The 27,174-nt window shown below is 34.0% G+C and overlaps 3 protein-coding genes across 4 annotated transcripts in view; 2 read left to right on the forward strand and 1 right to left on the reverse strand.

The window, feature by feature from the left end:
• Nucleotides 1-166: 166 nt before the first annotated feature.
• LOC105327930 (small ribosomal subunit protein uS2m) lies at nucleotides 167-15,711 on the reverse strand. The gene is made up of 3 exons (XM_011428611.4): nucleotides 15,554-15,711; nucleotides 11,890-12,084; nucleotides 167-1,192 (listed from the first exon to the last, which is right to left on the reverse strand). Exons 1-3 carry the CDS (start codon nucleotides 15,627-15,629, stop codon nucleotides 522-524), a joined length of 942 nt encoding a protein of 313 aa, XP_011426913.3. The 5' UTR covers nucleotides 15,630-15,711; the 3' UTR covers nucleotides 167-521.
• Nucleotides 15,712-16,336: 625 nt separating this feature from the next.
• Nucleotides 16,337-22,584, forward strand: LOC105327929 (von Willebrand factor A domain-containing protein 2). 2 transcript variants are annotated; one of them, XM_034448113.2, is made up of 7 exons: nucleotides 16,337-17,484; nucleotides 18,085-18,367; nucleotides 18,813-19,382; nucleotides 19,516-19,610; nucleotides 20,958-21,183; nucleotides 21,396-21,561; nucleotides 21,665-21,802. In XM_034448113.2, coding segments are annotated over exons 1-7 (1,578 nt in total). In that variant the 5' UTR covers nucleotides 16,337-17,247; the 3' UTR covers nucleotides 21,666-21,802. The 2 variants fall into 2 exon arrangements, with proteins under 2 accessions (XP_034304004.2, XP_011426910.3); XM_011428608.4 differs by having other exon boundaries at nucleotides 16,372-17,484; nucleotides 21,396-21,557; nucleotides 21,665-22,584.
• A 710-nt stretch (nucleotides 22,585-23,294) lies between these two features.
• The window catches only part of LOC105327928 (uncharacterized), a 5,367-nt gene continuing 1,487 nt past the window's right edge, over nucleotides 23,295-27,174 (forward strand). Inside the window, exons 1-8 of the mRNA XM_011428607.4 lie at nucleotides 23,295-23,622; nucleotides 24,157-24,436; nucleotides 24,643-24,802; nucleotides 25,631-25,805; nucleotides 26,081-26,203; nucleotides 26,364-26,475; nucleotides 26,762-26,865; nucleotides 26,979-27,174. The exon at nucleotides 26,979-27,174 is cut by the window's right edge and continues 24 nt beyond it. Of these exons, the coding sequence (XP_011426909.3) occupies nucleotides 23,386-23,622; nucleotides 24,157-24,436; nucleotides 24,643-24,802; nucleotides 25,631-25,805; nucleotides 26,081-26,203; nucleotides 26,364-26,475; nucleotides 26,762-26,865; nucleotides 26,979-27,174 (1,387 nt within the window). The 5' untranslated portion in view covers nucleotides 23,295-23,385. The remainder of the gene's footprint in view (nucleotides 23,623-24,156; nucleotides 24,437-24,642; nucleotides 24,803-25,630; nucleotides 25,806-26,080; nucleotides 26,204-26,363; nucleotides 26,476-26,761; nucleotides 26,866-26,978) is intronic.

Genomic DNA, 27,174 nt, shown 5'->3' on the forward strand with positions numbered 1-27,174 from the left:
TACCCAAGTCACCTGACGGTCAATTACCTTATTGACCCATTTTAAATTACCTTACAGAGTTGGGCTTATTGCTATCAATAGTGTATTTCGAATTATTTCTTAAATTGTTATCTTTTAAATTTTCCATGCATTTGATTGGTCATTAAGTTAATGACATTCAAACAACTAATTTTCATACATTTATTGTGAATCCTGTTAGGTTTTTTCTAATATCACATTTCCATAAGTACTATTGATTACAAAGTGTATTAAATGAACACATCCATACACTTATATTATTTTAATCTGCAGTTACCAAACATATTTTACAAAGACTACATGAGAATGTGTAAAATCACAATTTGGCTGTACATGTACCACTGATATTTTGTCAATATGATCAAAGCCCGACTTTAAACATGTACATTTTAATTTTCATTTTCAGCAAAGGTAAAATACGATGAAGATAGAAGAAATGTTTCTGAGACTTGTTGCCTAAATTTCATTCTCATTACGAAAAGGATACACCAGATGCACAATTCTTAGCTTTCATCACTATCATCACTCAGTTCTTCAATATCCCTCTTTCTGTATTCTTTGGCCCTTAATATGGTTTCTTCAAACAGTTTACAGTACAATTTCACTGCATCCAGAGAATCATCATTCCCAGGAACGGGATAGGTAACCAGTGTTGGGTTACAATTGGAGTCCACTATTCCAACAGTTGGGATTAACATTTTTGCACATTCTGTTATGGCAGCATGTTCATGACTGAAATTATTCTGAGTGTGAATGAACACCACAACATCGGGATACCTAGTAAGATTCTTGTAAAGGTAGTCAATGTTCGTAAGGAGACCCCCTTTCCAGAATCGACAGTGAGAATATTCGCCACACTTTTGAGCAGTGTGTTCAACTAATGGCATGGTCTGTGCATTTCTGGAAACAAAAAGCACCACACCTCCCCTGTAAACCATGTGGGCAATAAAATTCAAAGCATTGTGCAGACGCGGTAGTGTTTTGTCCAAATCAAAAATATCTGTGTTTTGACGAACACCATAGAGAAAGGGTACCACAAAGGGATGCCTACAACCGTGGTGGTGACCAAAATGCACCCTGTTCTTAAACAAGGTATGCAGGTCCACCATTTCTTTCACTTTGAAAAAATCTGGATTCTTCAATGCATTGTCCTCAGCTATATCTCGATGAAAACCTAAAACGAAAAAGTTTCAATGTAATCAGAGTTAAGTCAATCAGATTAACCTAAATATTAAATTGAATAACTTATGGTTCTAGTCTGATCTTCTTTTGAATTTCCATAAGATTATTCATGTGACTTTGGAAGAGATGCAAAAATTTGTACCTGCAGAATAAGTAAAGGTGAATTAAATTAATATAATATTTACAGATCATGTGTCATCCTTTGTCCCCCATTTTTACAAATGTTCAAACATTAAATTTTTTTTTCTCTTAAAGCTCTATTAGAACTAGAAAACTGACCAGTCAGGAAGGGCCCCGCTATGACAATTAATATAGAGAAGTGAAAAAAACTTAAAATTCCATCCTCTTTATAGTAACAATGATGAAAAACTAGAGGTACTGTGAGCAAGCTCACAATTGATACCCCCCGCTAAGATAAAAATCATAATGCATGTATTTTTCCAATTATAGAAAATATTGGATGCCAATTTCACCGTCCATTTTCTATAAATAACAACTGCTCTATTTTTTTAAAACTGTTGGTCCTAAGCAATATTTGTGTGAAGTAAGAAAAATCAATGCTTCTCCATAAGAAAGATAATGACCGGACACGAATTTTGCATTTTTTTTCTGCCAGTGACCTTGACCTTGCCCAAATGACCTTGGATCAAGGTCATGACATACCCTTAGGTCATTAACAATCTTTGTGTGAATTAATAACTTCCAATGTTTCTCCATAAAAAAAATATGGACCGGACACCAATTTTTTCTGCCAGTGACCTTGACATTGCCCAAATGACCTTGGGTCAAGGTCATGACACACCCTTAGGTGATAAGCAATCTTTGTGCGAAGTAAGAACTTCCAATAATTCTCAATAAGAGAGATATGGACCGGACACGAATTTTGTATTTTTTCTGCCAGTGACCTTGACCTTGCCAAATGACCTTGGGTCAAGGTCATGACACACCCTTAGGTCATAAGCAATCTTTGTGTGAAGTAAGAACTTCCAATGTTTCTCCATAAAAAAGATATGGACCGGACACCAATTTTGTATTTTGTCTGCTAGTGACCTTGACCTTGCCCAAATGACCTTGGGTCAAGGTCATGACACACCCTTAGGTGATAAGCAATCTTTGTGTGAAGTTACAACTACCAATAATTCTCCATAAGAAAGATATGGACCGGACACAAATTTTGTATTTTTTCTGCCAGTGACCTTGACCTTGCCCGAATGAACTTGGGTCAAGGTCATGACACACCCTTAGGTCCTAAGCAATCTTTGTGTGAAGTAAGAACTTCTAATGTTTCTCCATAAGAAAGATATGGACCGGACACGATTGCACAGACAGACGGACGGACGGACGGATGGACGGACAGACGGACAAGGTGATTCCTATATACCCCCCAAACTTCGTTTGCGGGGGGTATAATAAATGCTCAGCATAAGATGTAAAGAACTCATGATCTCATGATTTGTAGTTGGATATGATTTTCATCCAACAATTAAAGTGTTAAACTGAGGGGTAAAAATACAAGGGTGCAGCTCATGGAATGAGAGTTTAATTTGATTACATTTCAAAAAAAATATGAAAATTATAAGTAACAACTGTATTTTTAAAATTTCAAGATAATTCCTGAATGTCCAAAAACTCTAAATAGTAACCTTGTATCTGCATAAAACAGGGATAACCTCATGTCTTATACGAAATAAATATGTATTTAAAAAAGATTTAAACAGGTGTTTTAAAAAATGCAAGCCTTCAGTGAATGCAAATACATTGTATCACCCAGGGTTGACCTCAACTTCAAAACAAACATCAGTTGCAGACAAAGGTCTTCATTAATCTTCATATGACAGATAGAGATAAGCCTCTAAATTTTCTGCAGCAGGCAAAAAAAAGGGGGTTAATTGTTCTGCTCTCTCATCCTTTTTTTCTAAATTTACAATAAGATTTTTTTTTCAGAAATGACAGAATGGGGTTATTATCTGATTACCTGTTAAAATTAACAGCATATAGGCAGAAAAAAATAAAATAAACTAGATACGATCTTGTTATGAGAAACAATAGGTCTTCCGTCCAATTTTTTTTTTATTTTAAATGATACCATGAAATATCGATACAATTTCAAAATTAACCCCCCCCCCCCCCCCCCCCCCCCCCAAATTTGAAAATAATGAATAAAAATCCCTAATTACTTCAAACATGGGCCTGACGATGACTTTTTCAAACCGATAATGTAGAGTTCAACAACTTTGATTTTATAATGCATAACAAAATATTTATTGTTTTCAAGTTATTCGTAATAGACTTTACGAGTCTCTTGGTCCCTAATTAAAGGGGGCAGTCCCTTTTTCTTGATTTTATTGGACAGAACTTTTGATTCTCTACTACTTTGTTTTATATGTCTTAACAAAATATTAACTGATAAAAAGATACTGATCAAAACATATGAACATTTTGATTCGAAATCTTTATCCCATTTTCGTGCCTAAGCGAGCTCCAAGAAATAGTGCCACTGGTGCAAAACAACTAAATAGTGCACAACTTCAAACCATGCTCTATCTATCCTAAAAATTTCAATGTCATATCTCTTATAGTTTTTGAGATCAGCTCTACACAAAATTGGTCATAAAAAATTACAAAATCGACCGTTAATCCGGACCGGAAATAACGACGACAAAAATTTCAAAAACATCTAAAATTCAGATAATGTCCCATCATCTGTGAAAAACTTGTCGAGATCGGTTGAGTAGTTTTTGAGAAATCGCGTGCACAAAATTTGGAAAAAAAAATAATTATAAACAGTACGAAAACAATAAGGTCTTCCCTTGGAAACGGAAGACCTCAAAAACCTTACAATCACTATAAGGTCTTCCTTTGGAAACGGAAGACCTTAATTATCAAATTTTAATAATGGCAAACCATATAGTAAATGAAATGTTTTTTCCCATACAGATATCATGACTGGATGAAGTCAGAAGACCTACAGAGATTAACAGCTTCTGAACCTCTGTCTTTGGAAGAGGAATATGAAATGCAAAAGAACTGGAGAAATGATGATGACAGTAATTAATCATGCTTTGAAACTTTTGAATATATTCATTGAATTAAATTGCTTTTACAGTTTAAAAGATAAAACAGCAATTAATGCATTTTATGGGATTTTTATAATTTGATGCAAAAGAAAATTGATTAATTATTAAAATAATTGCATGCATTTTGATAGCACTTTATATGTCGTGCATGTATGACACTGTCGTGAGTAGATGCAGATATTTTGTCACGATCTATATAGATATACAATATTGATAAAGTGTTGCAGTAGTGTTTTGAAATCAGATCTACTTGAGTTTCTTTGAAATTTATTGTTTGGTTATACATGTTTAATATGCATGTTAAAAACTAAAACGAAGATCAAACTTTAAACTAATTAAAAATTCAGCAAACCCAAACCCATTAAAATTAAAACTCATTTAGATATCTAACCAATTGTTCCTCATAATCTATTCTATCAATCATATACTCCTTTTTTTAATTTCCAGAGTGCACATTTATTGTAATAAACAAAGAGAAATATAACAGACCAGACACAGAGATCAGCGAGATTCTGTAATGAATGTAAATAATTGACAAAAGATTGCTGTTGAATGCTTATTTCACTCCCTTTAGGTATGAAATTATGACAGTAAGCTTTTATAATGTATAAATGTCAAAGGAAATAACAATTTCAAAGGAATTTAAAAACTTCATCGGGAATATCCATTATAATTTATTTTGTTCAGCAACTTGATCAGTAAGATCAAATTCAATTATCCCATCATAAAACAAGGCAAGGCATTTGCCCTAAATAATTCATATCCTAGTTCAGTTCAAATTATTCTACAATACAGCACAGCTGAGAGAAAAAAGTAGTAGAAACTAGATACGATCTCGTTACAAGTAACGAGTAGGTCTTCCATTCAATTTCTAAACAATACGATTAAAAACTCCATGAAATTTCAGAATTTCCCCCTAACCCCTTCCTTTCAGATAATGTAAACGACTGTCAATATCCTTTAAAATGCTTAACAAAGTGTTTGCTTTTTCATGGGGACAGACATTGGTGTTTTGATTGATGGAATCAATTAGAATTATCAATGCAAGCATTTTCTTTTCTACAAAGCTAAACAAAATATGTCTCCTTCTCTAGATAAATTGCGTCAAAGTTTCCGTACTTTGGCCCCAAAAATCTCTAATTACGTAATAAATGGGCGTGGCAATGATTTTACCTGATATATGTTGTTACGATCAACAACTTTGCTTCTACAACGCATTACAAAATCTTTATCATTTTTAAGTTATTTATATTAGAGTTTACGAGTGTCTTGGCCCCTAATTTAAGGGTCAGCCCCTTTTTCTTGAATTTGTTGGAAAGAACTTTTGATTATCTACCACTTTTGTAATATACGTCTTAACAAAATATTAACTGATAAAAAGATACAGATCAAAATCTATGAAAATTTTGATGCAAAATCATATCCAATTTTCGAGCCTAGACGAGATCAAAGAAATGGCGCCACTGGCGCTAAAAACTACCGGTATGTTCTGCACATCTTTAAACTATGGTCTACCTATCCTGAAAATTTCATATTTATATCTCTGATAGTCTCTGAGTTTATGTCTGCACAAAATTGGTCGTAAAATCTGACAAAATCGGCCGTAAATCGGAACCGGAAGTGACGATTTCAAAATTTCAAAAAACTTCTAGGATTATGACCACTGGCAATCATCTGTGAAAAAATGGTCGAAATCGGACGAATAGTTTTTGAGATATTGCGTGCACAAAATTCGTAGAAAAAAAAATAATAATAATAAGAAACAGCACGAAAACTATAAGGTCTTACGTTGGAAACGGAAGACCTTATAATTAAAAATAAAATAGTGAAAAAGGATATCTTAATACCCTATATATCTTGATTTTAGAATTCAATAAAATTATCATAAATCATTGTGTACAGTATTTTAACCAAAATAAAGTATGAATATTATATTTTAAATCCATATTTCAAAGAATGTACACAATACTACACATCATTCAAAATTGACCTTAAGGTGGAAGGCTACATCGTCACAATATGTCTGACATCCGTTTGAAACGCCATTTTGTTCCGGATTGATAGCATTATGTCGTGGTACAAAATAGCTATACACCATTCAATTGAACTCTTTTAACGAGGAGATGAGATAAGAATGAAATCACCAAAACGCTTAAAAATTTTTTCAATTCCCTTCGAGATTAAAGCTTTCAACTAACATTAATTATCAGCTGTTATGTACAGAAAACATGAAATCGAAATAATATACTGTTTCCCTGCTGTTGGCAATACATATTTGACATGTCATCTGCAACAGACGATCATAAATATGTGACTGATTATCGATAAAGGTGCATGAGCAGATTTAATATTTTCACTTGAACCATATATCATGATTAATATAAAACTAAAGTTCCGTAGTACCATCTCTTGTGTTAATTGAACTTCCCAAATTTAAAACATTTGCAGTATAAGACTTGCATTGAAAGTTTGACACTTAACTAATGTATTTTAATTAAAATAGATATAGCTAGGTAGCAAGAGCAGTGGAAGCCCGGATTTGCAAGCCAAATGAGGGAACGACAGAATCTTGAATAAGAACATGTTTTTAATTACCACACGTACATGTTTATCACTATGGACATCTTATGTATGTATAAATATACATATGGTTGTTTATTATTTGTATTGTATATAAAAAAAAGTAAAAGGCAATGAAACTACTAACATTTTGTTTTAAAGAGTTAAATATAAATATAATGCATGCATTCATCAAAAATATAATTTTTTTCAGATTCAAACATTATCATAAGCACTGCTAACCTTATTCCTACATTTTAGCATATACTTGTACCTTTTTAAAATTTTTCTTCGTGATTCTTTTTTAATTTAAAAATTGGTCCCATGATATTTGAGACCAAGTAAAATCAAGAAAGACAACTCTTAAATAGGATCTTTCAAACCAAGATTTTTGCAATAATTCAGTATTTCTTTTAATTTTTCAATTTCATTCAATTTCTTTTTTTTTTTATCTCATTAACCAACGATTATTGTTTCTTTTTTCAGATTTTTGTGGGATTTCATCCAGCAGTTTGCCTTAAAAGAATTTTTAAATATTTTAGTTTCATATTTATGTGGATTCCAATAAAAATCATACAAACTTCATTCATGATTATTTTGTTTTTCATTTTCAAACTTTATAAAATTCACTTTCATAAGAGTTTCAAAACAGAAATGTTTAAAAATTTGACTTATAAGGGGTTATCTGGAAGCAGAATGATATTTTAAAAAATCTCTAAAAAATAGAGTATTGTACTTTGAGGTCTATTATTGTTGAATACTTTGCCTATTATTAGTAACAAATGCATGCAACAAAAATCTCCTACACTTATTTGGTGTAGACATCCCCCTTAACTTCAAAACAAAGTTCATTTGTAGACACAGGCAGTGCAGTAATTAATCTCAAAGTGACAGATAAAGATAAAGCTTAGGATTTTCTTCCTGTGGAAGGTTAATTAATCCCAAAGGAAAAATATTGCACAGCCTTCTAAGTATTAAATGGTAACATTCTCAGCAGTTATCTCTCTTTGCCCAATCATTCTTATGCATAGTTAAGGAATCTACCCCACCACCCCAGCTCCAAACCAGAAGACACAGGGAACCAAACTTAGCATCAAAATATGTATTTCTGCCTACTGAACTACCATACCATGATTGGGCAACCATAAAAAAAGTTATTAGAAAAAAACAGAAAATTTGTGGACGGAAGAGTGACAGACGGATGGACAGACTGACGGACGGACAGACAGAGTGATTACTATAGGGCACCCGCAAATCCTTGCGGGGCCCTAATTATTTCATTTCTTACTCTTCTATTCCTTTAATTACCAGTAAAACACAAAAGATTGTTTTCATTCAAGATATTAAATACAGCCGTTCCAATAAGAGCTTGGACCTTTGGTGGGATGTTACTATCTAGTTTGCTCTTCAAAACAAGCTGTCAAATATTGACCGCCTTTCTTCTAAATCGCTAGGAGCTCATTCTAAAATACCCATGACTGTCAAAATCAGAAAGCTTTTATGCCAAGATCTGCTCTATTGTAAGAAATAGATGCTGTTTTAACTAAAATATACATCACTGGATGAACTCAAACAAGTGTCATTGTGTTCAATAAATTCACATCTATTAGCCATATGACTGGACAATTAACCATAATAAGAGCCTGCCTTCATCAAATCAAGAGTTTGTCCCTTAAGTACGGTCCATAGTCCAAGCTGTCGTTAAAACGGCTTTATCTGACATGTGAACCTCTCTTGATACCTGGGATCTTCTCTTGGTAGAGAAATGATACATGTCGACAAAAAAGAACAATGAATCCCTGGTTTGTTAATGTGACAAAGAATTGCTATGATTGGGTTGTCTGTAACTTTAATGTACTAAACCTATTTTAACCTATATCTTTCCAAAACATATAAAACTTTAACTAAATGTTTTACAATTTGGGTCATTTTTAATCTAATCAAAATAAGATGTCAGATCCACTAAATTAGTCGCTACAAATGCAAGTAAGCAAGCGAAAATCTAATTTAGATTGGGTCTGCCATGGACATATCTTCTTATATTATATTTCATACATCAAATAAGAGTCTCAAAACGGATAGTAGTTTAAAACTAGAACTGTCCTAATGGGACTAATACCCCCGCTAGGCTAATTTCAAATGGGACAAATAATTGAATTGAATAATAAAGGTTTGGAACACATACAAAAAAAAATTTCTAGAATTGTAAAAAAAAAAAAAAAAAATTAGTTAACAAAGAAAAAATAAAATCAAAATTGTCAGAATTTCACTGTAAATACATATCTATAACAGTAATACATTTACAAATGTATGTATTTGATGATATATTTTCTTAATTTAATTGATTTAAAGAAAAACCAACAAAATGACAATAACCCCTCCCTTTGCAGTGAATAGAAATACCAGTAGTCAAGCAATGCTCTTCTGTTGATAAAACTTTCAATATCTTACTAATAAGAGTCTTGACAGATGCAATTAGTTGTTTCAAATTTTCCTCACTTTCTCCTATGGCACAATGGAACTCCATATCAGAAAATTGATCCCATAGGACTATGATTTTCTTTGATGAACTTGTTAAATTTAATAAACTCCCAAAACATTACCATAATTACCATACTATGTAAAAATATGTAAAAAAGAAAATTTAATATTACAAACAATTTTAAAATTGCCAAAACACTACAATCATATCAGTAATTTTGAATTTCATTTAAATTAATGCCCAATAGGGTCACTTCATCAATTTACTTGACAAATAAATTTAAACAACCTCTAAAAATAGTTTAACTTCTTTATTAATAATTAAATTATTTATTACCTTATAATCTTATAATGATAGACCTTTTGGTTTACATGAAACAGTTTTAAAATAGCCCCAAAACCATCACCCACTTTACAGATTATCAATTTCCCCTAAACACATGCTCCATCTGAACCATGGCTCAGATAATGGCTCCCTTGGGACAGATGAATTCAGCCACACTTGTCTTTGATGTTCTTATTAGCTCCTAAGAATTTATCATTGACAAACAAAAACTTTGCATTGTCAGTTCATAGAATACTTATAAAAAATAATTTTTTTTTATTAATTAAGACATAAAGACAAAAAACTTCATCTGGATGTATTTATATAAATATATTTTAGAGTGTTTTCTATTAATTAATTAATAAAATCTGTAAGGATTACCTCCCTTACTTTTCAACATTAGTGTACAATATATAGAATAAGGAAAATGAAAACTGTCATAAAATCATTAAATCTTGTCTGATCTTAAAAAAAATTGCAGGTGCACATCTTCAGATGGTGTTCAACATATGTACAAATTTTCAAACTGTTCCATGCAGTAATAAAAAATTCTATAGGGGGGACAAAGTTGCGTCTACAGACAGACGGACAGACAGACAGACAGACAGACGGACAGACGGACAGGGTGAAACCAATATACCCCCCTAAACTTCGTTTGCGGGGGTATAATAAGGATTTTTATTAACTCTTATGGGTGACTCAAACATCACGATACTCACAAGAGATGAGTTGAATATTATTTCATTTCATAGTGCATAGACAGGGCTGTCACAGCACTTTTTGGTACAGAAACTGGGTCCCTTTCCATTGGGAAAATTATCCACATTTTTTGTCAAATTGGGAAAATTTAAGATACTTTAATATATCATCAAAATGCCTTCTGTATAAATAGCAAGATCTGCTGTTCACTTCTTAAAATTAAAGTTTAACAGCTCACATGATGTTCCCAGGAACTAACCAAGAGTAAAAAGGAAGACACAAAAAAGAGGGAAATTTTCAGAATTATGAAGAGTTCAATTTTTTTATTTACACATGTTGATTTACAGATTTAAATTTTTAATTTGAAATTGTACAGTGGTCAGGAAAATAAGAAGACTTCATTTTTTTTTCACATGACTGAGACATGTTGATTGACAATTTTTTTAAAAATCAAAGGAGCAGAAGGAACCCACATACATAGATTAAAAAATATTTTTTTCAAAAATACTAAATTAAAAAAAATTAAGATCAAATTTGGAAAAGGGAACCAAATCTATATGAGGTGGAATTATTATATTTCATTTCAAAGATAAAATATTTGTAATATCTTATAAGCAAAATACTGTGTAATTTGTTACTGACATCATGTGTATTTACGGGTTTTAGTAAAACCCTGTGACCCAATTACAGCCGAAATGCAGAAGATCTGTTTACGAAGTCTACATGTAAATGATTTCCTGATAATCTAAGCATTTACTTGGAGGGTTTATTATCTAATTACCAGAAAACAACCAATGCCTCTGTCTTTCCAATAATTTATATCAATCAGTTCGTAAATTTCTGAGCACTTTAAAATGCATCCCTCATAACAGCATAGACTGCATAATACTGTGTGCGCCGTGCCGTATAACCCAATTAACCAACCTAAAAGGTGACTCTACTAGTTGGGCTTGTTAGGTCACCACAGGGGTTCAGTCCAGATGTAAGAAGCTTTTAAAATAATCATCAGTGTTGTCCCCATTACTTGATCATTCAGGATATAATGAAGCCAGCTTTAATCAATTACGGCAAATCTACTGACTAAAAAGCAGCTCGACAAATCGCAATTTGTAAATAATAAATGCATTTGGGAATTTTTTTTCCTGAAATTGGGAAAATCTGTGGCTTTTGCCATTGGGAATGGGTTCGATATTCGGTTCAAATTTGAGGGGAGTGGCGGCCCTGATAGAGATATACACTAATTAAATAATAATAACATTATTGTGTAAACTTTTCCTGAAGATCCACTATGAGATCAATTTTAAGTTGATAACACAATCAAATTAACATTTTATTAAACTAAATACAATATCTTAATCAGAATCACTACTTGTCACATGCAGATTCTAACTGCATAATCATTTTTTAAGACACATCATTTAACTCGTGAATAGATTTATTCACTGGCTGGCATTTGTTTTGACAAATAGTGATTTATTCACAATTCTACAAGTTGAAAGATATTTTGTGCCTCTTTTACAAAAACCATTTTTTTTTAACAATACTTACTTTTATACACATTGATTTTCTCTTTTTTATCAGAAAGTTCTTCCTCCTTTGCCAAAACTGCTGCTGCTTCTGCATTTTTTAGAATTACTTTTTTCTCATATATCCTTGTGACCGTCAGTGGCCGTGGATTCACCACTTTAGCTTTTATGTCAGTTTTATAGGTTTTTTGCTGGGACAGTGATGGTATGCAGGCCCCTGATATGAAAAAGGAATGAGAGTTACAGTCATTTAGGGTATTTCGGGTCACCCCGATTTTCGGGAGTCATCGGGGTTTTCCATACACAGTTCCCGTTAAACGTTACAGAAAAACGAAATATATTGCAGTCACGTCCGTCAAGGTATGTTATATGCATTCACACAGTTACAAAGGAAAATATTGAAAATAGATGTCTTAATTAATACGTTGATTAATTGGCTTATGTGTCCCGACCAGAGAATTTTGCATGTCAAAAACGGAGACATCTTTTTTTCTTCGATCATGTGAAGTTTACGTTTGATAAAACATTACGTGTTATATACTGCTGGAAAGGAAATTTTAAACGCTTTCTAATGCAACTAAACAAATTTTGGTTGCAATAAAATCTATTGAGGTAGTGGTGTATTCCTAGCCCCCTTCGGTTTAGGTTATTTCGGGTCATGTGCGTTTTTAGAGCCTCGCGTTTTCGTATGTCACATGTCGATGTTTACATTGTGCTTTTTCAATATTATCATGATTATAGCTTATTCGTATGTAGAAAATTTGTTATACTAAATTAAACATTATAAAAGTAATCATTTTATTAAGAAAAATCCATTTTTTTGTATGTGTGTATTAAATAAGTTGCTGCGACCTGCAATTTTTTTTTATCTGAAATCCAAGGAAAATGTAAGGAGCAAAGGCCAGAAGACAGGCAAAGGAAAGCAGAGAAAGAAGGTTGTTACAACACAGATGACATTAGAAGCGACTCGTTCTGATAATCAAGGTCCGTCCACCTCACATACTGACACCAGAGCAAAGGAGATTTCAGAAACTGAACGTTGTTTTGTGTGTCATGCAGATGAGTCAGAACCAGGAGATTGGATACAGTGTGATTTGTGCCGCAAATGGGAACATATCTTGTGTATTCCAGCTGCGCATCCATGGGACAAAGATGCAGCTGTTGACGAATCTGTTGAGTTCATATGCCACAACTGTACATCTATTTCATAGATATCATATGATATTTACCTGCTTGTTGCCAACCTCCTCTTGTATAACAATATTAGTGAATATCTATTTTTTTTAAAGTTTATAATCTGGATTTTTTTCCAAGCCACACATAAAATTGTATATTTGAATATTCTCTGCTTAGTGCATGACATTATTTATAATGCAAAGTATGTTTTATATAAAATATGATACAATGTAAAATCAAAATCAGAATATAATCTAAAAGATGGTTGGGGGGTTATTAGATGCATTAAGAATATTCTTTTTCTTATAAATCTGTATGACTGTATTTTTTTCTTTTACAGGAACCAAACAAGGAGATAATTTATATCAAAAACTGTGTAATTAAGGGCTATCATGAGTATAAAGTAAAGCCACTTGTGACAAGTGATTTGGAACTTTAGGTTGACAGAGAATATTCAAATATTCATGATACAGATGCATGTGTAGTCTGGGTGCCAGAAAATGTTCCAGAGAACCTGGAGAATTCAGTGAGTGATGGGAAGAGAGGCCTGAAATTACGTGACATAGCAGGTCTTCCATGTGGTCATGTTCCGAGAGGTTTGGCGAGTGCCTTTAGGTATGTGATGGATGCTGGAGGTGTAGTAACTGCAATCGTTACTGGTGAACCATTGCCCAGTTTTCCACCCTGGCCCCATATGCTGGAAAAAGGAGGAGGTGTTGTTATACCCTGCCAATACAAAGTGTGTCCCAAAAACTTCCATGCAGCATTGACTGTTATAGAGCAGCATATTGAAAATATGCCTGAAAAGTCTGTCATTAATGTCTCTGTGTCATAAATTGTGATTCTTTTATCAAAGTACATTTAACGAGGCTGGGGTGTCGTAGCATATTTATCTCCTATAAATGAAGAGCTATATATATACATGATATATAGAAAATATAGAAATTGGTAAACATTTTAGAAATTTTTCTTCATCAAATAATTGTTGACACATTTATAGACCATATCTTATTTTTTCAGCTAAATTTGATGGTTAATTAAATTTTTAAGACAACAACCCCCAGCCTCCTTAATAGAATGTGAAGTTGTTTTTATACATGTATGTCCAAAGTAGGACCTTTATTTTCAATGTAAAAGTTTACATACTAAGTTTGACATACTTAGTCTTAATATCATTTTAATTAAGATGCACATAAATTTGAATGTGAGAGAGAGAGAGAGAGAGAGAGAGAGAGCATGAATTTGCCAGACTTATGAGAGAGAGAGAGAGATATGCACATTTCCACTGAAAGTGAGGGGTGTTTTACAATGTAATACCAATGTGCTATATTATTACTATTATGTTTATATTGTAAATCTATATACTTTTTATATGTTTATATTTTATATGAGTCCTAGCAGGACGAATTTACTTTTTTTTGTTACTGTATAATTTTTTTATAGCCTTTTACCATGTTTACATTCCTAGTCATTTTTCCGTTATTTAAAACCAGGTGTTTCCATTGTTATTTTTTTTCTTTGTTAAAAAGTCATTTTATTGAAATAAATAATGACATAAATGTTTGCCTCTGAATTAACAATCCAAAGGACATAATTCCATGGTCTTCAAGCTAGATCCGCCCCACATTACACACGGTCAATATAGTGTGTTGATATCAGCTTTCACTGTGAGCGATTTCCCCCACAAAAAATCATTTCTGTTGAAATAACAATTGGATATTAGCAAAACTAACTAATTTTGGTCATAAAACAACATTAAATGTAATTTTTGTTTTGTTTTGCACACGTTTATAAAGTGACCCGAAATAACCGGAAGTGACCCGCAGTTCCTTGAATTGAAGGTCTAAATAAAGCTCCCACTGCGGTCGTTTTATCAATGATAATCGCAATTTGGTTCGTAAGTCTTTTCAATCAAACAATAAACTTCTTAATAATGCCCAAGTTCATTAATAATATTTGTTTGTTTATTTAATTGCAGTAGAAATGTAAAAAGTGACCCGAAATACCCTAAATGACTGTATCCTTCTTTGCAATTAAGTAGTACTATAAACAAATACATCATTGATAAGTTTCTTATAATTTACAATTGGACATTATATATGTATCCAACCGAGGAAAAATTCTGGCTGTCAAGCATTTACAAACTTCCAATTATTTTTAATATCTGAAATAGTGAAAAAATAGTAAAGATACCATGTATAACATTAACAGATTAATGTAATATTCTACTGATAGTCATTCCGTGATTCGATTATATGTTTAAAGGATAATTCATTATGTAATTTAAACTGAAATAAAGAAAACATAAAAATAAAGCAGCTACTTATTTCCACTAATAAATGTCAATAACTCAGTAAAATAATTATGTAAGGTTCTTCTGAAGATAAACGTACCTAGACAATTTTGACGGAGGAAATTCAGGTGCACCAAATTATTTTCCGGAATTAATTACTGTGATATCTGTGCATAGTTCTGCAACTTAAAATTTAAATTTTTTTATGACCACATACCTGCTACTGCGTTCAATGATTTCAATTTACTAAACATTCGGTAGGGGTCGACCTTTTTTACACAACCGGAAGCCATGCTTCTTCGAATTGTAAATAAGTCGGGACAAAAATGTTTCGTCTCAGCCTATTCGCACTTCTGTTTATTCGTCAATCTAATTAAAATTAGACGTTCTGAATCCGCTACCGCTTCTCAGAACGTCTAATTTTAATTAAATTGGTTTATTCGTGTGCAAAAAAGGGAGGATAGAATTATTGATGCAATATCACAGACTTGGAATAAAACTTCGTCACACTGTTATCATCTTCATGTGCTGATCCAATCTCTACCCAGAGTTATCGTTCCTGCTTCGCTCCTCTTATACCTCTGTTAACGTCCAAAGAGTAGTGCCACGAAAACATTGGTAATGGAGTATTACTCCGAGAAATAGTTCTTTGTTTGTTAACGTGATTTACCTATGAAAATCATTTTTATTTTAATAGTGTTGTAGCGCAGCGTAATACGCCCTCTGGTGAGAGATTGGTGCTGATCTAAAGGGTTGTCGGGGAGGGGTCATTAAAATACAGTGGCGTCGGAAGCAAAGGTAGACTAATCATCAGAATCTATCTTGACAAGCCAAAAAAAAAAAAATAAAAAAACTAAATTCCCGAAATCATGAAAATCCTACCTATAACTCAAAAAAAGAAATCTTCCTGCCAAAAAAAAATTTCGAATGAAATTCCTAATCAGTTGGAGGGGGGGGGGGGCTCCAACGACATGTATATGTGACTATAACTATTAATATATCCTTGTTTTCATTTCAAATCCTTACATTCTACCGAATTAGAAAATGGGGGAGGGGGGTGTGCAGCTTCTGATACTTCAATTTTTTCTGTAAATTTAGGAATAATTATGTTTGCTGCGAGAAAAAAAGGGGGCTGGCCCCTCCCCAATCCTATATGTGCCTGATGGTTAGGTCTAACTTTACAAAAAAGGGAAGAGGGAGGGGGCTAAGCCCCCCTAGACCCCCTCCTCGGTTCCGAAACCAATGCAATATGGAGGTGCCCCATACTACTTTAATAGCTCTATGTTTTATTGAATACTGTTCCTAACCCCCCATCCCACTCCACCAGGGAAAAAAAATATAACGAAGAGGTGCAGAAATTTCATTTCATAATTTAATTCTGCAATTTATTCTTATAATTACATCAAGGGCAAATTACTCTAACTGCAACAAATATATATACGACCCTCCGCGCTATGAACATACTTTATACTAAATAAATACATATGTATATGTAGTACTAAACCATTTTCAAGTGAAAACGGTTGAAAAGACCGTATCATATATACATGTATACTCTGTATGATGTATAAATGATAGCCATGTATTTGTGACTGTGGGCGACACTTTCTTACCTTATCATGTCACAAAATTACAATACCAAGCAATTCATGTCATATTAGTATTATAAAATCCGATAATTCTTTTCCAGACCATGTTTGACTTGAAAATCAAATAATTTTTCACAATTAATGCACTATTCCTTGCTTAAATTAGGGCAAAACTTCTTTTATTTCAATATAACAGGCTGCACTTATTCGTGCAATGTCAAGTTAAGGTCAAAACGCACCCACGTAATGTCTACCATTATCACAGAGATCGGAGTGTCTGTAATTCTTACAGTATTATAATATTAAATCTGGACGAGAAACCATGCGTTATGTCTTATATTTATGCATCTTGTGCGGTCTTTGGCAATTTTCTGCAAGAGCTCAAACGGACTTGACAAGAGTAGCGGATTCGTACGGGCCTCTGGTTGTGGAATCAACCATACAACTTCTTCGTGATGCCTGTCTTATTAAGGACCATCTACTATTGGAGCGAATCTCAGCCTTTGAAACCAATGACGGGCTTGCAAGAATTCCAGGTGATCACGGTGGGATATGGCAGGTAACCAATACAATAAATTTAAGTTAAGTGTAATTGCGTTGGAGGGATGATACTGTAAAAATGGAAAATAGGACATGAGTCACGTGAAATACCATCCTTTACTATTATGTGTTATAAACATAGCCTATTAAGAACCGAACATTCACTATTACGTATATAAGAATGTAAACAAGTTGGACATATATTATGAATTAAATTTTAGGAGCGAACAAATATTTTGTTTCAGGGGTTGTTCATATTTCAAAAACCCCAAACTGTAGGACATGAATCACGTGAAATACCATCCTTTACTATTATGTGTTATAAACATAGCCTAATAAGAACCGAACATCAACTATTACGTAGATAAGAATGTAAACAAGTTGGATATATATTATGAATTAAATTTTAAGAGCGAACAAATATTTCGTTTCAGGGGTTGTTCATATTTCAAAAAATCCAAACTGTATAACTTTAAAATCATTGAATTCAAGAATTGCGTTTTACATATATACCCCCCTCCCCCCCCCCCCAAAAAAAAAATAAAAATAAAAAATTAAATATAATATTATATAAAATACAAATACATGTATATACATATACAATGCATGTATATTTTAGGTCGATGAGGAAATGTTTAATTTGACCAAAGCAGGGACACCAGAATTAAAGAAAATTCAAGACGAAGTCTTCAAGAAGCTTTTCGTTCTATGGAATGGAATAAACTGGAAAGACTTAAACAGACCTTTATACTCTGGCCTGGCAGCAGCGATTTACCTCAGAACGAAAACTAACGACTCTATACCGCTTTCCAAACCCGACCAGGCCAAGTTTTGGAAAACACATTTTCGGACAAATGGAAATGAGCAGAATTTTCTTACAGCGATGCAGGCCATGCCAGAAGGTGGTGTATATTTGTTGTACTCGGTATAAAATGACACAACGTCATGTGATAAAACACGTTGTGCTGTTGTCGTCTGTAGTCGATAAAGAGCAATTGAAGGCACGCCATGGTAGCTGATTTTTCAGTATTTTTTTCTGCAAATTGTGATATATATATAAAAGTCTGAACCTTGTGCAAAACAAAACACTATTATAGGTTTGTTACTGACTATGAATGGAAATATGCTGGGTTATTAAAGTACATAGAAGGATAGGCTTTGTTTCGCCTTGCTCGACATATTTCTGCAGTCAGTATATAATCTAAAGTACAATTAGTAAAATAATTGAATAATTATCAAATAAAGCACCTTGTGTTGCTTGATCTAGAAAGGAATATGTTACATGTTAAAAAAACTCAAGAACATTATTCTCAAATCTCAATACAAAGCATTCTCTTGTATCCACAGGTTGTAGCATCCCATCACAAGTAGACCTTGCATTCGTGGTGGAAACGTCATCAAACGTCAAACCTATAGAACTAAGGCAGTTTAAAGATTTCGTGAATAGAGTCATAAACGGACTCACTGTGTCAAGCTTAAAGGTTCAAGTCGCTGTTGTAACGTTTGGGAGCCAAGCTAATGTGCTTTTCCATCTCAACGCTCACTCCAATAAAATCGACGTTGTATCAGCCATTGATTCAATAACACAGAGCGGTGGATCTGTGGCTACCGACGTGGCGTTAAAACTAACGAGAGATGACGTATTTAACGTCAAGAACGGAGCAAGAATTGGGGCAGCCAAAGTGACGGTCCTTTTAACCAAGAGTCTTCCAGACAACAGGAAAGCCACTGAGCAAGAAGCCATTCTTCTTACCGATCATGACGTCACGTTGTTTACCAACGTCATCGGCCCAGGGTTAAGTCCAAACGACCTTAAAAATATAAGTAGCCAGCCTAACTGTGTGCATCATAACTATTTAGAGCGTTTTGATGATTTGGAAAATTTTGCCGTCGAAATGGATCAGGCTATTTGCCATGGTAAATAATTTTAACCTTAGTTAATTTCAATTTATGAAATGAAATATTGTCATTCTAAGACCTTGATATAGTTTTAGATTTATTCTAAGGAATTCTTATCTCAGCATATCAACAAATTTATTATGTCATGTAGCACCGGCTAAAGTGTCCTCTGGAACGCTCACCCACCCATGCAATGTAGATACTCTACTCTCTATACCAGACAGTCCTTATGGAACGACAGTTCAGGTAGGAACTTGTCGTGACATGCTTAACAACCTTATGAATCCACAGATGCTTTCTTACAACCACTACCTGGTGTAGAAGAAACAAAACGTTGTAAACATTTCTGCCTTTGTTTATCAGATAACACATGTACTGTATTACCGGAACCTAACTGAACCTTTCACAATTTACCCAATAACTCGCCAATATTGCGTAATAGCCTCGCTCACACTTGGTTATCAACGTACATAATGTTTGTGTCGCCAAGTTATACCTTGTTTTGAATTTTGAATTGAAAAGAGATAAGGGATCAAAAACTGCAAAAAATGAATCATGTTCTAGTATTGCGACAATATTTTCGAAACATTTTAGGATACTTTTAAAAAGTGTTTTAATATTTCTTTAAAGCTGCTTGGTATGATTTCTTTTACTATAACAGTATTAATTAATTAATTTCTTACAAACCAAATATCCTAAAGAGTTTATCACGTTTTCATCTATTTACACAAGCAGAGTCAAAATTTATTTTCATAATTGAAGTAAACTGCATTATTAATATGTAAACGGTGTGACCGTTTGACCGAGCGCAGATTTAACACAGTGCAGATAAAATATATTTAAAACGCAAAAAGTAGGATCCGCCAACATGGTTGCCTACTCAAATCATTCGTCAAAGTTAAACTAAGCGTCGCGTGCTCAGTCTACATTATGACGTCATATTTCAGACGTAAAACGTTCAAGTTTTGTCTTCGGAAATAGCCGAAGAGAGTTACGTGATTCAGAATTTTTTTAATTTCTTCTTTTATTGTTCATCTATTTAATTCATATGAATGCCAATGTAATAAAATTGAATACTTTATTCAGTATCAAAAAGATCAGTTCCTTGACGTTAATGTTTTTATTTTCCATCTGATATTTTGATAAGACATACATAGAACAAGTCGTGTTTCTTAATTGAAGCGTTATTGAAACTTATCTGGTTTCCTTTTTAATGTCTTTTTATTCAAATTACCTTCTATTGAAACACTGGAACTTATTTAATCGAATTTAGGGGTAATAAACATCGATAAGTGCAAGTCAATCAATGATCGAACTAACTTTTTAAAAACAAAATGGCTGCCAATATGGCGGCGCCCAGGGATGGAAGAAAATTTTTTTGGCCTTAGTACCCCTGATTCAACTTTCATTTTTCACTGATTTTCTTATATATACGTGTTACCATTAATCCTCGCTTCGCGAGGCGGGCTTCGCCCGCCTCTCGCTGCGCTCGGTATTAAGTATATCATTTAACATAATTATTGATAATAAGAACTATTTTCAAATGCATTAAATTAGCATAGTTTTATATAGAGAGGTTATTTTGCATTGCAGATTTCAGTGGCGGGTGGGTCAAGAACGGTATATACGTCATACTTATATGGACTGCCGAACACAGCCAAGAACGACTTAGCTTTCACAGTTGACAGTTCAAAAGCGTTGACCCTCTATCTCCATAACAACAGCCACAACTATTTCATAAGTCTAAAGAGTGTTTTTGGCTTGCTCTGCATGAATAACTATACCGTGGATGTTCAAGTTGGACCACCGGGGTCTGTTAGTAGGTATCTCCACCGATCTTCATGGTATTCTTCTGACATCAACGCTTGCCAATTTTATCATTTATACATGACATGTACATATATTTTTGTACACTCATCCTACAAGAATTCTAAAACCTGCTGTTCAAACACAGGAAAAAAGATATTAAATTACAGTACTTTACATATAATTACATCAGTGCTATTAATTAAAAAAATTGTATTTTTGAAGCGCTTGATACCATATGCATAGAAAAGGGCGTGAAAAAAGACTGCTCCAACGTTACAATGAACTCGACCCCAGCAACCACTACTACTACTACAACGATTACGACTACGACGGTTTCAACCACCCAATCCACCCTAACAACACCGCCGACTTCAACTAAACTGCGTTAGTAAGCATATATAAATAATCAGCATTGAATAAACCTTTTGTATGATATCTTATTCCAACAGAACTCACAGACTTTACTTTCTCTGTTATCATGACATTTGTAGATCAGACGACTTCGAATATTTGTGTAGGGAACATCACGACCGCCCAACACCCAAGTGACCCAACCAAATTCCTGATGTGTGACATTAAGGGCCAGATTCTCGTAGTTCAATGTCCACATAATGAGACATATTGCGCGTCTACAAATCTCTGCGAAGCCAAATGTCTCACCACGACTGCTAAGAACAGCCAACTTTCGACAACTCCGATCGTGGCACCCACGTCGCTAGCGCCCTCAACAAAAACCACGACCCCAAAGAGTCCGATTATTATTATAGTTTTGACCACTGGTCCTCCAATAATCGTAGCTACTGGGTCAGGCTCTGCATCCTCCACTACAACCATTCCTGCACCTCAACCTACTTCCTCCCCTAATACTGGTCCCTCTACAACTAAAACTGTTGCTTCCTCTACAACTCAAACTGTTGCCACTACAACACCAAAGACAACATTAACAAGCCCTGCTCATACTCCGTCTGTTCACCATACAACAACACATTCCACAACCAATTCAAACTGTCACAAAAACCCGTGCACGGCCCATGCTCTGATGAACAACTTTCTGTATTTTCCCGCCTGTGACGAGCATGAATATTATCATTGTTCAGGTATAAATATGATGACTACCGAGCACTGTCCACCTGACAAAATCTTTAATCCAAATATTTTGAATTGTGTCAATGAATTCGTTTTCAACGAGGATACTCAAGTGTTTGATAAGACGGTTCCGAACCCTTGCAAAAACGCACAGGGGGATATGTACTTTATTCACCCAACTGACAAGACACAATTTATTCACTGTGATGGGTACTGGAATGGTTTTATGAGAACGTGTCCATCTGGTGAAGTTTTTAATCAAACAACTCAGACGTGTGTGTCTTTTGTCAGCTCCGTATTTGGAAAATAAATCATATGATGTACATTTTTATGTTCTGAAATTTTCACAGTTCTAGCAATTCCGCCGATACCATAATCAAATAAAATATTGAAGTAAACAAAATCAAAATAATAAAAAGACATTAATGAAAAAGATCGTTATTTTTTTTTTTTTTTTACAATTATCAAAAGATAAACGTTCACTGCACGATTTACCTATATAGTATCCATGCTGGCATTAAAAGATTAAGGAACGTTAGGGTCAGACAAATTTGCTATCAAGATTTGACACCCACACACTATTTTAGAGGAATGAAAATTCCTAACTACAATTTAATAAATGATTACAATGATGATACAGGAAAAAGTTGACAAATCGGGTGTTTCAATTAAAATTCGTCTTCGAATTAGAAGGTTTGCAAACATTAGAACTTTCAGTTCATTACAATCTAACTGTTCATAAACAGCGGTATTAGGATTACCAACGACGTTTTGGAGTCATTTTTGATACAATATTTACTTAAAGAAGATTAGATAAATACACATTTTCATAGAGATGATCGTATACTACTAGAACAGAATGCCTAAAAGAGGGGTGGTTGCAAAGGATTTCTCTGGCGCAGACCAAGGAGTTGTTGTTTACTTTTGGGTTGTGCCTAGTGAAATTAAAATTATCAATTTTTGTAATAGACCTTTGTTTGACAATTGATAAGGTATTAATACCCTCCCCCAAGAGTATTTAATGCTGAGCTATAGTCATATCTATCAGCTTTGGCTCAGGTTCCACTGATTTAAAAAGGACTTTTTTCTCTCTGCCGTATTCGGAAAAAAAGTAAAAGGAGACAGGATGCGGACTCTAATTCTATGTGTGACGGTTGTAGGAATTTTTGGACAGTTTACTGACAAAACGCGAACACCCGGCGAGAAGGGCTCGGCCGTGGTAGAAGCAGTAGTTAACCTTATTAAAAATTCTTGTATCTTTCCGAATGACCGAATGTACCTAAGAAGATTAGCCTATGTAGAAACAAACGATGGACTTGCTTTGAATACGTACAGACCCGGGTACAATGGTGGAATCTGGCAGGTACGATACTGACGTTAATGGTTTACGTTTTCAGTCTTTCTTCTAGAATGTTTTGCTCATATAACTCACACCATGTTGATTTAAAAGTAAACAAATGAACACGATTGTGGAAATTAAAAAAAGGAATTAATCTTTTTCGTTACTTATGATATTTTTCCCTAAAATAGCATATCGTTTATCTTAGTTAAAAATAAAATTGATTGAGTAGTATACTTCTACAAAGTCTTAATTTAATACATTTACAATGTGCATAGGTCAAACTAAATAAATCAACATGAACTGATCTTGACTGTTTTGCACAAAACATAATAGGTCTACACAATTTCGTAAATATGTTTCGTACGGCAAACAAAATGCAGTTCTAAACCACAAAAAAATCTGAGCAACTATTAAATGTATATCTATACCTTGTCGGTTATGACTAAGCATATGAATGCAAGTATTCCATATTGCAGAGGAATGGAACCCCAATTGCAATGTTTTGTACCGGATTCAATCAAAAGTAAATTTGCAAGTAAACAAAAATAATTGCAGGTTGATGAAGCCCAGTTTTTACTTACGAAGCAAACTGGAGTTCTTAGCAATGAAAAACAGCAACTGAAGACCATGGGGATAGACTGGTCCAGGGTGACATGGCAAGATCTCAGAAAACCCCTGTTCTCTGGTATAGCGGCAGCTATGTACGCTACAATTCAATCTGGAGCCGGAGGAGTTCCGAACGGCATCGAATACCAGGCCGTCTTCTGGAAAAACACGACCAGACCATTACAGGAAGTTAATGTGTTCTACAAAGGAGCACAAAAACTGGAGACTGGTAAGATACAAAATTGCTGAATTTGTTGTTGTTGTTGTTGTTATAGTTTTATAAACCTATGTGTCTCCACAAGCACCGTCATCTACACACTCTGCAACAAATCGGTAACTCTTTTGTATCTTTACACAATTCATCAAAATCGTCATTTCCAATTTTTCATTCTCATTTGCTTTTGTTCATAATTTTACCTCAAATTCTGTCTTCAGGCTGCTCCCAGAAGAACAATCTTGATATTGCCTTCATTGTGGACTCCTCAGCCTCGTTATCAAGCCAGGATTTTGAAGACACAAAAATGTTCATCAGAAGCGTTTTAGGCAAATTTGATATTGGTCTTAACAAAACTAGAGTTGCTCTTATAAAATACAGGTATTGTTTTTTTTTTTAAGGAATGAATTCAATATTTATTTGTTTTATACGATATAAAATGGTTTGGGGCAGTTTACGCTTTATAAACCGCGAAGCGGTTTATAAAAAAGCGTAAACTGTTCCAAACCATTTTATATCGTATAAAACTAATAAATATTGAATTCATTGCTTATAATTTAATTTTTTTACTCTTCATTGTAGATAAAAACGGTCATTTGACCTTTAAAATGACGTAAAATTGTACAAAATTCAAACGTAACGTCAGGCGTATTGATACGTTTTTGACGTTAGTCTTACTATGACGTAGGCAACATTCTTTATACGATATAAAATAATTTTTTTAACCAATCAGAAAGCGCGTTACAACCAGAATTAAATTATTTCAAAATAAAGAGAATTGGAAAAAGAATTATTTTCAAACCAAATCGAAAGTAAACGCTCAAGTGAACATGCAACCGATGTGTCAGATTGCGTGGTTCCCATTTTATGAATTTCTAAATTAACCGAACAATGGATTTAAAAGTTATCTCTCTTATGTCTTCGGAAAGCATGACATCCAATCTCTCTGAAGAGGGCTGGATGATCGGGATTAGCTTTAGACTATATTTTTCTCCTTAAGAAGAAAAAGAGCTTTGTATAAATATACAGAAAATTTTCAAATTTTCAAATTGTCTGCCATTATAATATTTAATTTTTTTTTTTTACCAAATAAAAGTTTAAAGCTTAAAATATCATATCTAAAAATTTAATGATGGCTTATTTGTTGACCGCCCAGCCTCGTTATAACTTTTTTCTGTTTACTATCTACAGTATTCTTGTCTATTGCAGTACTTCTGTTACCGAGGAATTCAAACTGAATACCTTCGATTCCAATGCTGCCACAGACAAAGCCGTGGAGGCTGTGCGCTTCAATGGCGGCGGCACCAAAACTGATGCAGCGATTCAGTACGCCGTGGACAACATCTTCCCGATATCTGACGGCGGTCGGCTTGGCTCAGTGAAGGTTTGATTGTCGTTACTAGTTTACTGATTTTATTTAAATATTCGTGCGTATCAGTATTCATGGATTCAATGAGAATCAGTTTCGAGGATACGCAAACGCGTTGTCCATGATCTTATTAAAAAATTGCACTTCAATGAACATAAAATTTCGAGGATCTACTTCACAACTATTTAAAAGAACCTAAACAATGCTAGCAACACAAATTTAAGATAAATTTACGGGTTGACTATATTTTATGATATTGTTGACTGTATGTTCTATTTTATCATCATCAGGTCATCATATTGATCACTGACGGTAGATCAGAGAACAAGCTGAAAACCCTGGCCGCCGCAGTGAACGCCAAGAACAGCGGGATCAACATTTACACAATCGGCGTCACGCCTCTGGTCGATTCGGTTTGTAGAAAGTCTTTTCTTACAACAATATTCATGATAGTATCTATACAGAAAATACTACTGAAATTTATACATACTAGTACATTATTATAATACTTGTAAATTGTATGAATGATAATAAATTTTATATGAAAAAAGATCCTTATTTTAAATCTTACAGACAGAACTGAATGGTGTGGCGAGTCAGCCGACCTGTACCCATGTAGAACTCCTTAACAACTTCAATGACCTCGACTCCCTGAAATCCGAAATTGAACAAGTTTCATGCACAGGTATTCTATACAAAAAAACTTGTAGTTTGATTAATTCAGAACCAATCACTAAAGGACAGGTAACACAATACTAGAACAAAAGCATCGAACAAAACATCGGATTCTGTATGTCATATCATCTCTGTAGTTTAGCATTCCTTTATCTGGTACCCTTTAATAGTCTATATCTCTATATCCCACACTTCTTTAAAAATTGTAAAAGCAAAACATATTTGTATTTCGCGACAATCTGAGTTTAAACTCAAGTTGAGGAAGACTTATACAAATGCTTCATAATAAATTGCAGCTCCTGTTGTTCTTACGCAAAACCCCACTGCGTACACCTTCCCGTGCGGTTCCCCACTGAATGTACAAGTATTCCCCAACGTCCAGGATGGTTCAACAGTCAAAGTGTGTACACCTCTACCTATCTATGAAAAACAAATTCACAATGTAACTTTTAAATTTTTGTTTTGTAACTTTATATTTTGAGTTGTTCAGTAAATAACAGATTTGCATGGTAGGTGACAGTGACAGAGGGGACTGTGACAATCTATGGGTCTACCAATACTCAGGCCAGTTCTGTCTTCAATGAGTTCCAGCGATTGGCCGCCATTAACAGGTCTATGTCATTCTACATCAAGGGAAAGAACGCCATTTCTCTGTCATTTGTCAGCAATTTGCCGACTTCCTGCAAATCCAACTTTCAGGTGAAAGTTA

This window comes from Magallana gigas, chromosome 2 (assembly GCF_963853765.1).
Source record: "Magallana gigas chromosome 2, xbMagGiga1.1, whole genome shotgun sequence".
Classification (NCBI taxonomy): Eukaryota; Metazoa; Mollusca; class Bivalvia; order Ostreida; family Ostreidae; genus Magallana; species Magallana gigas.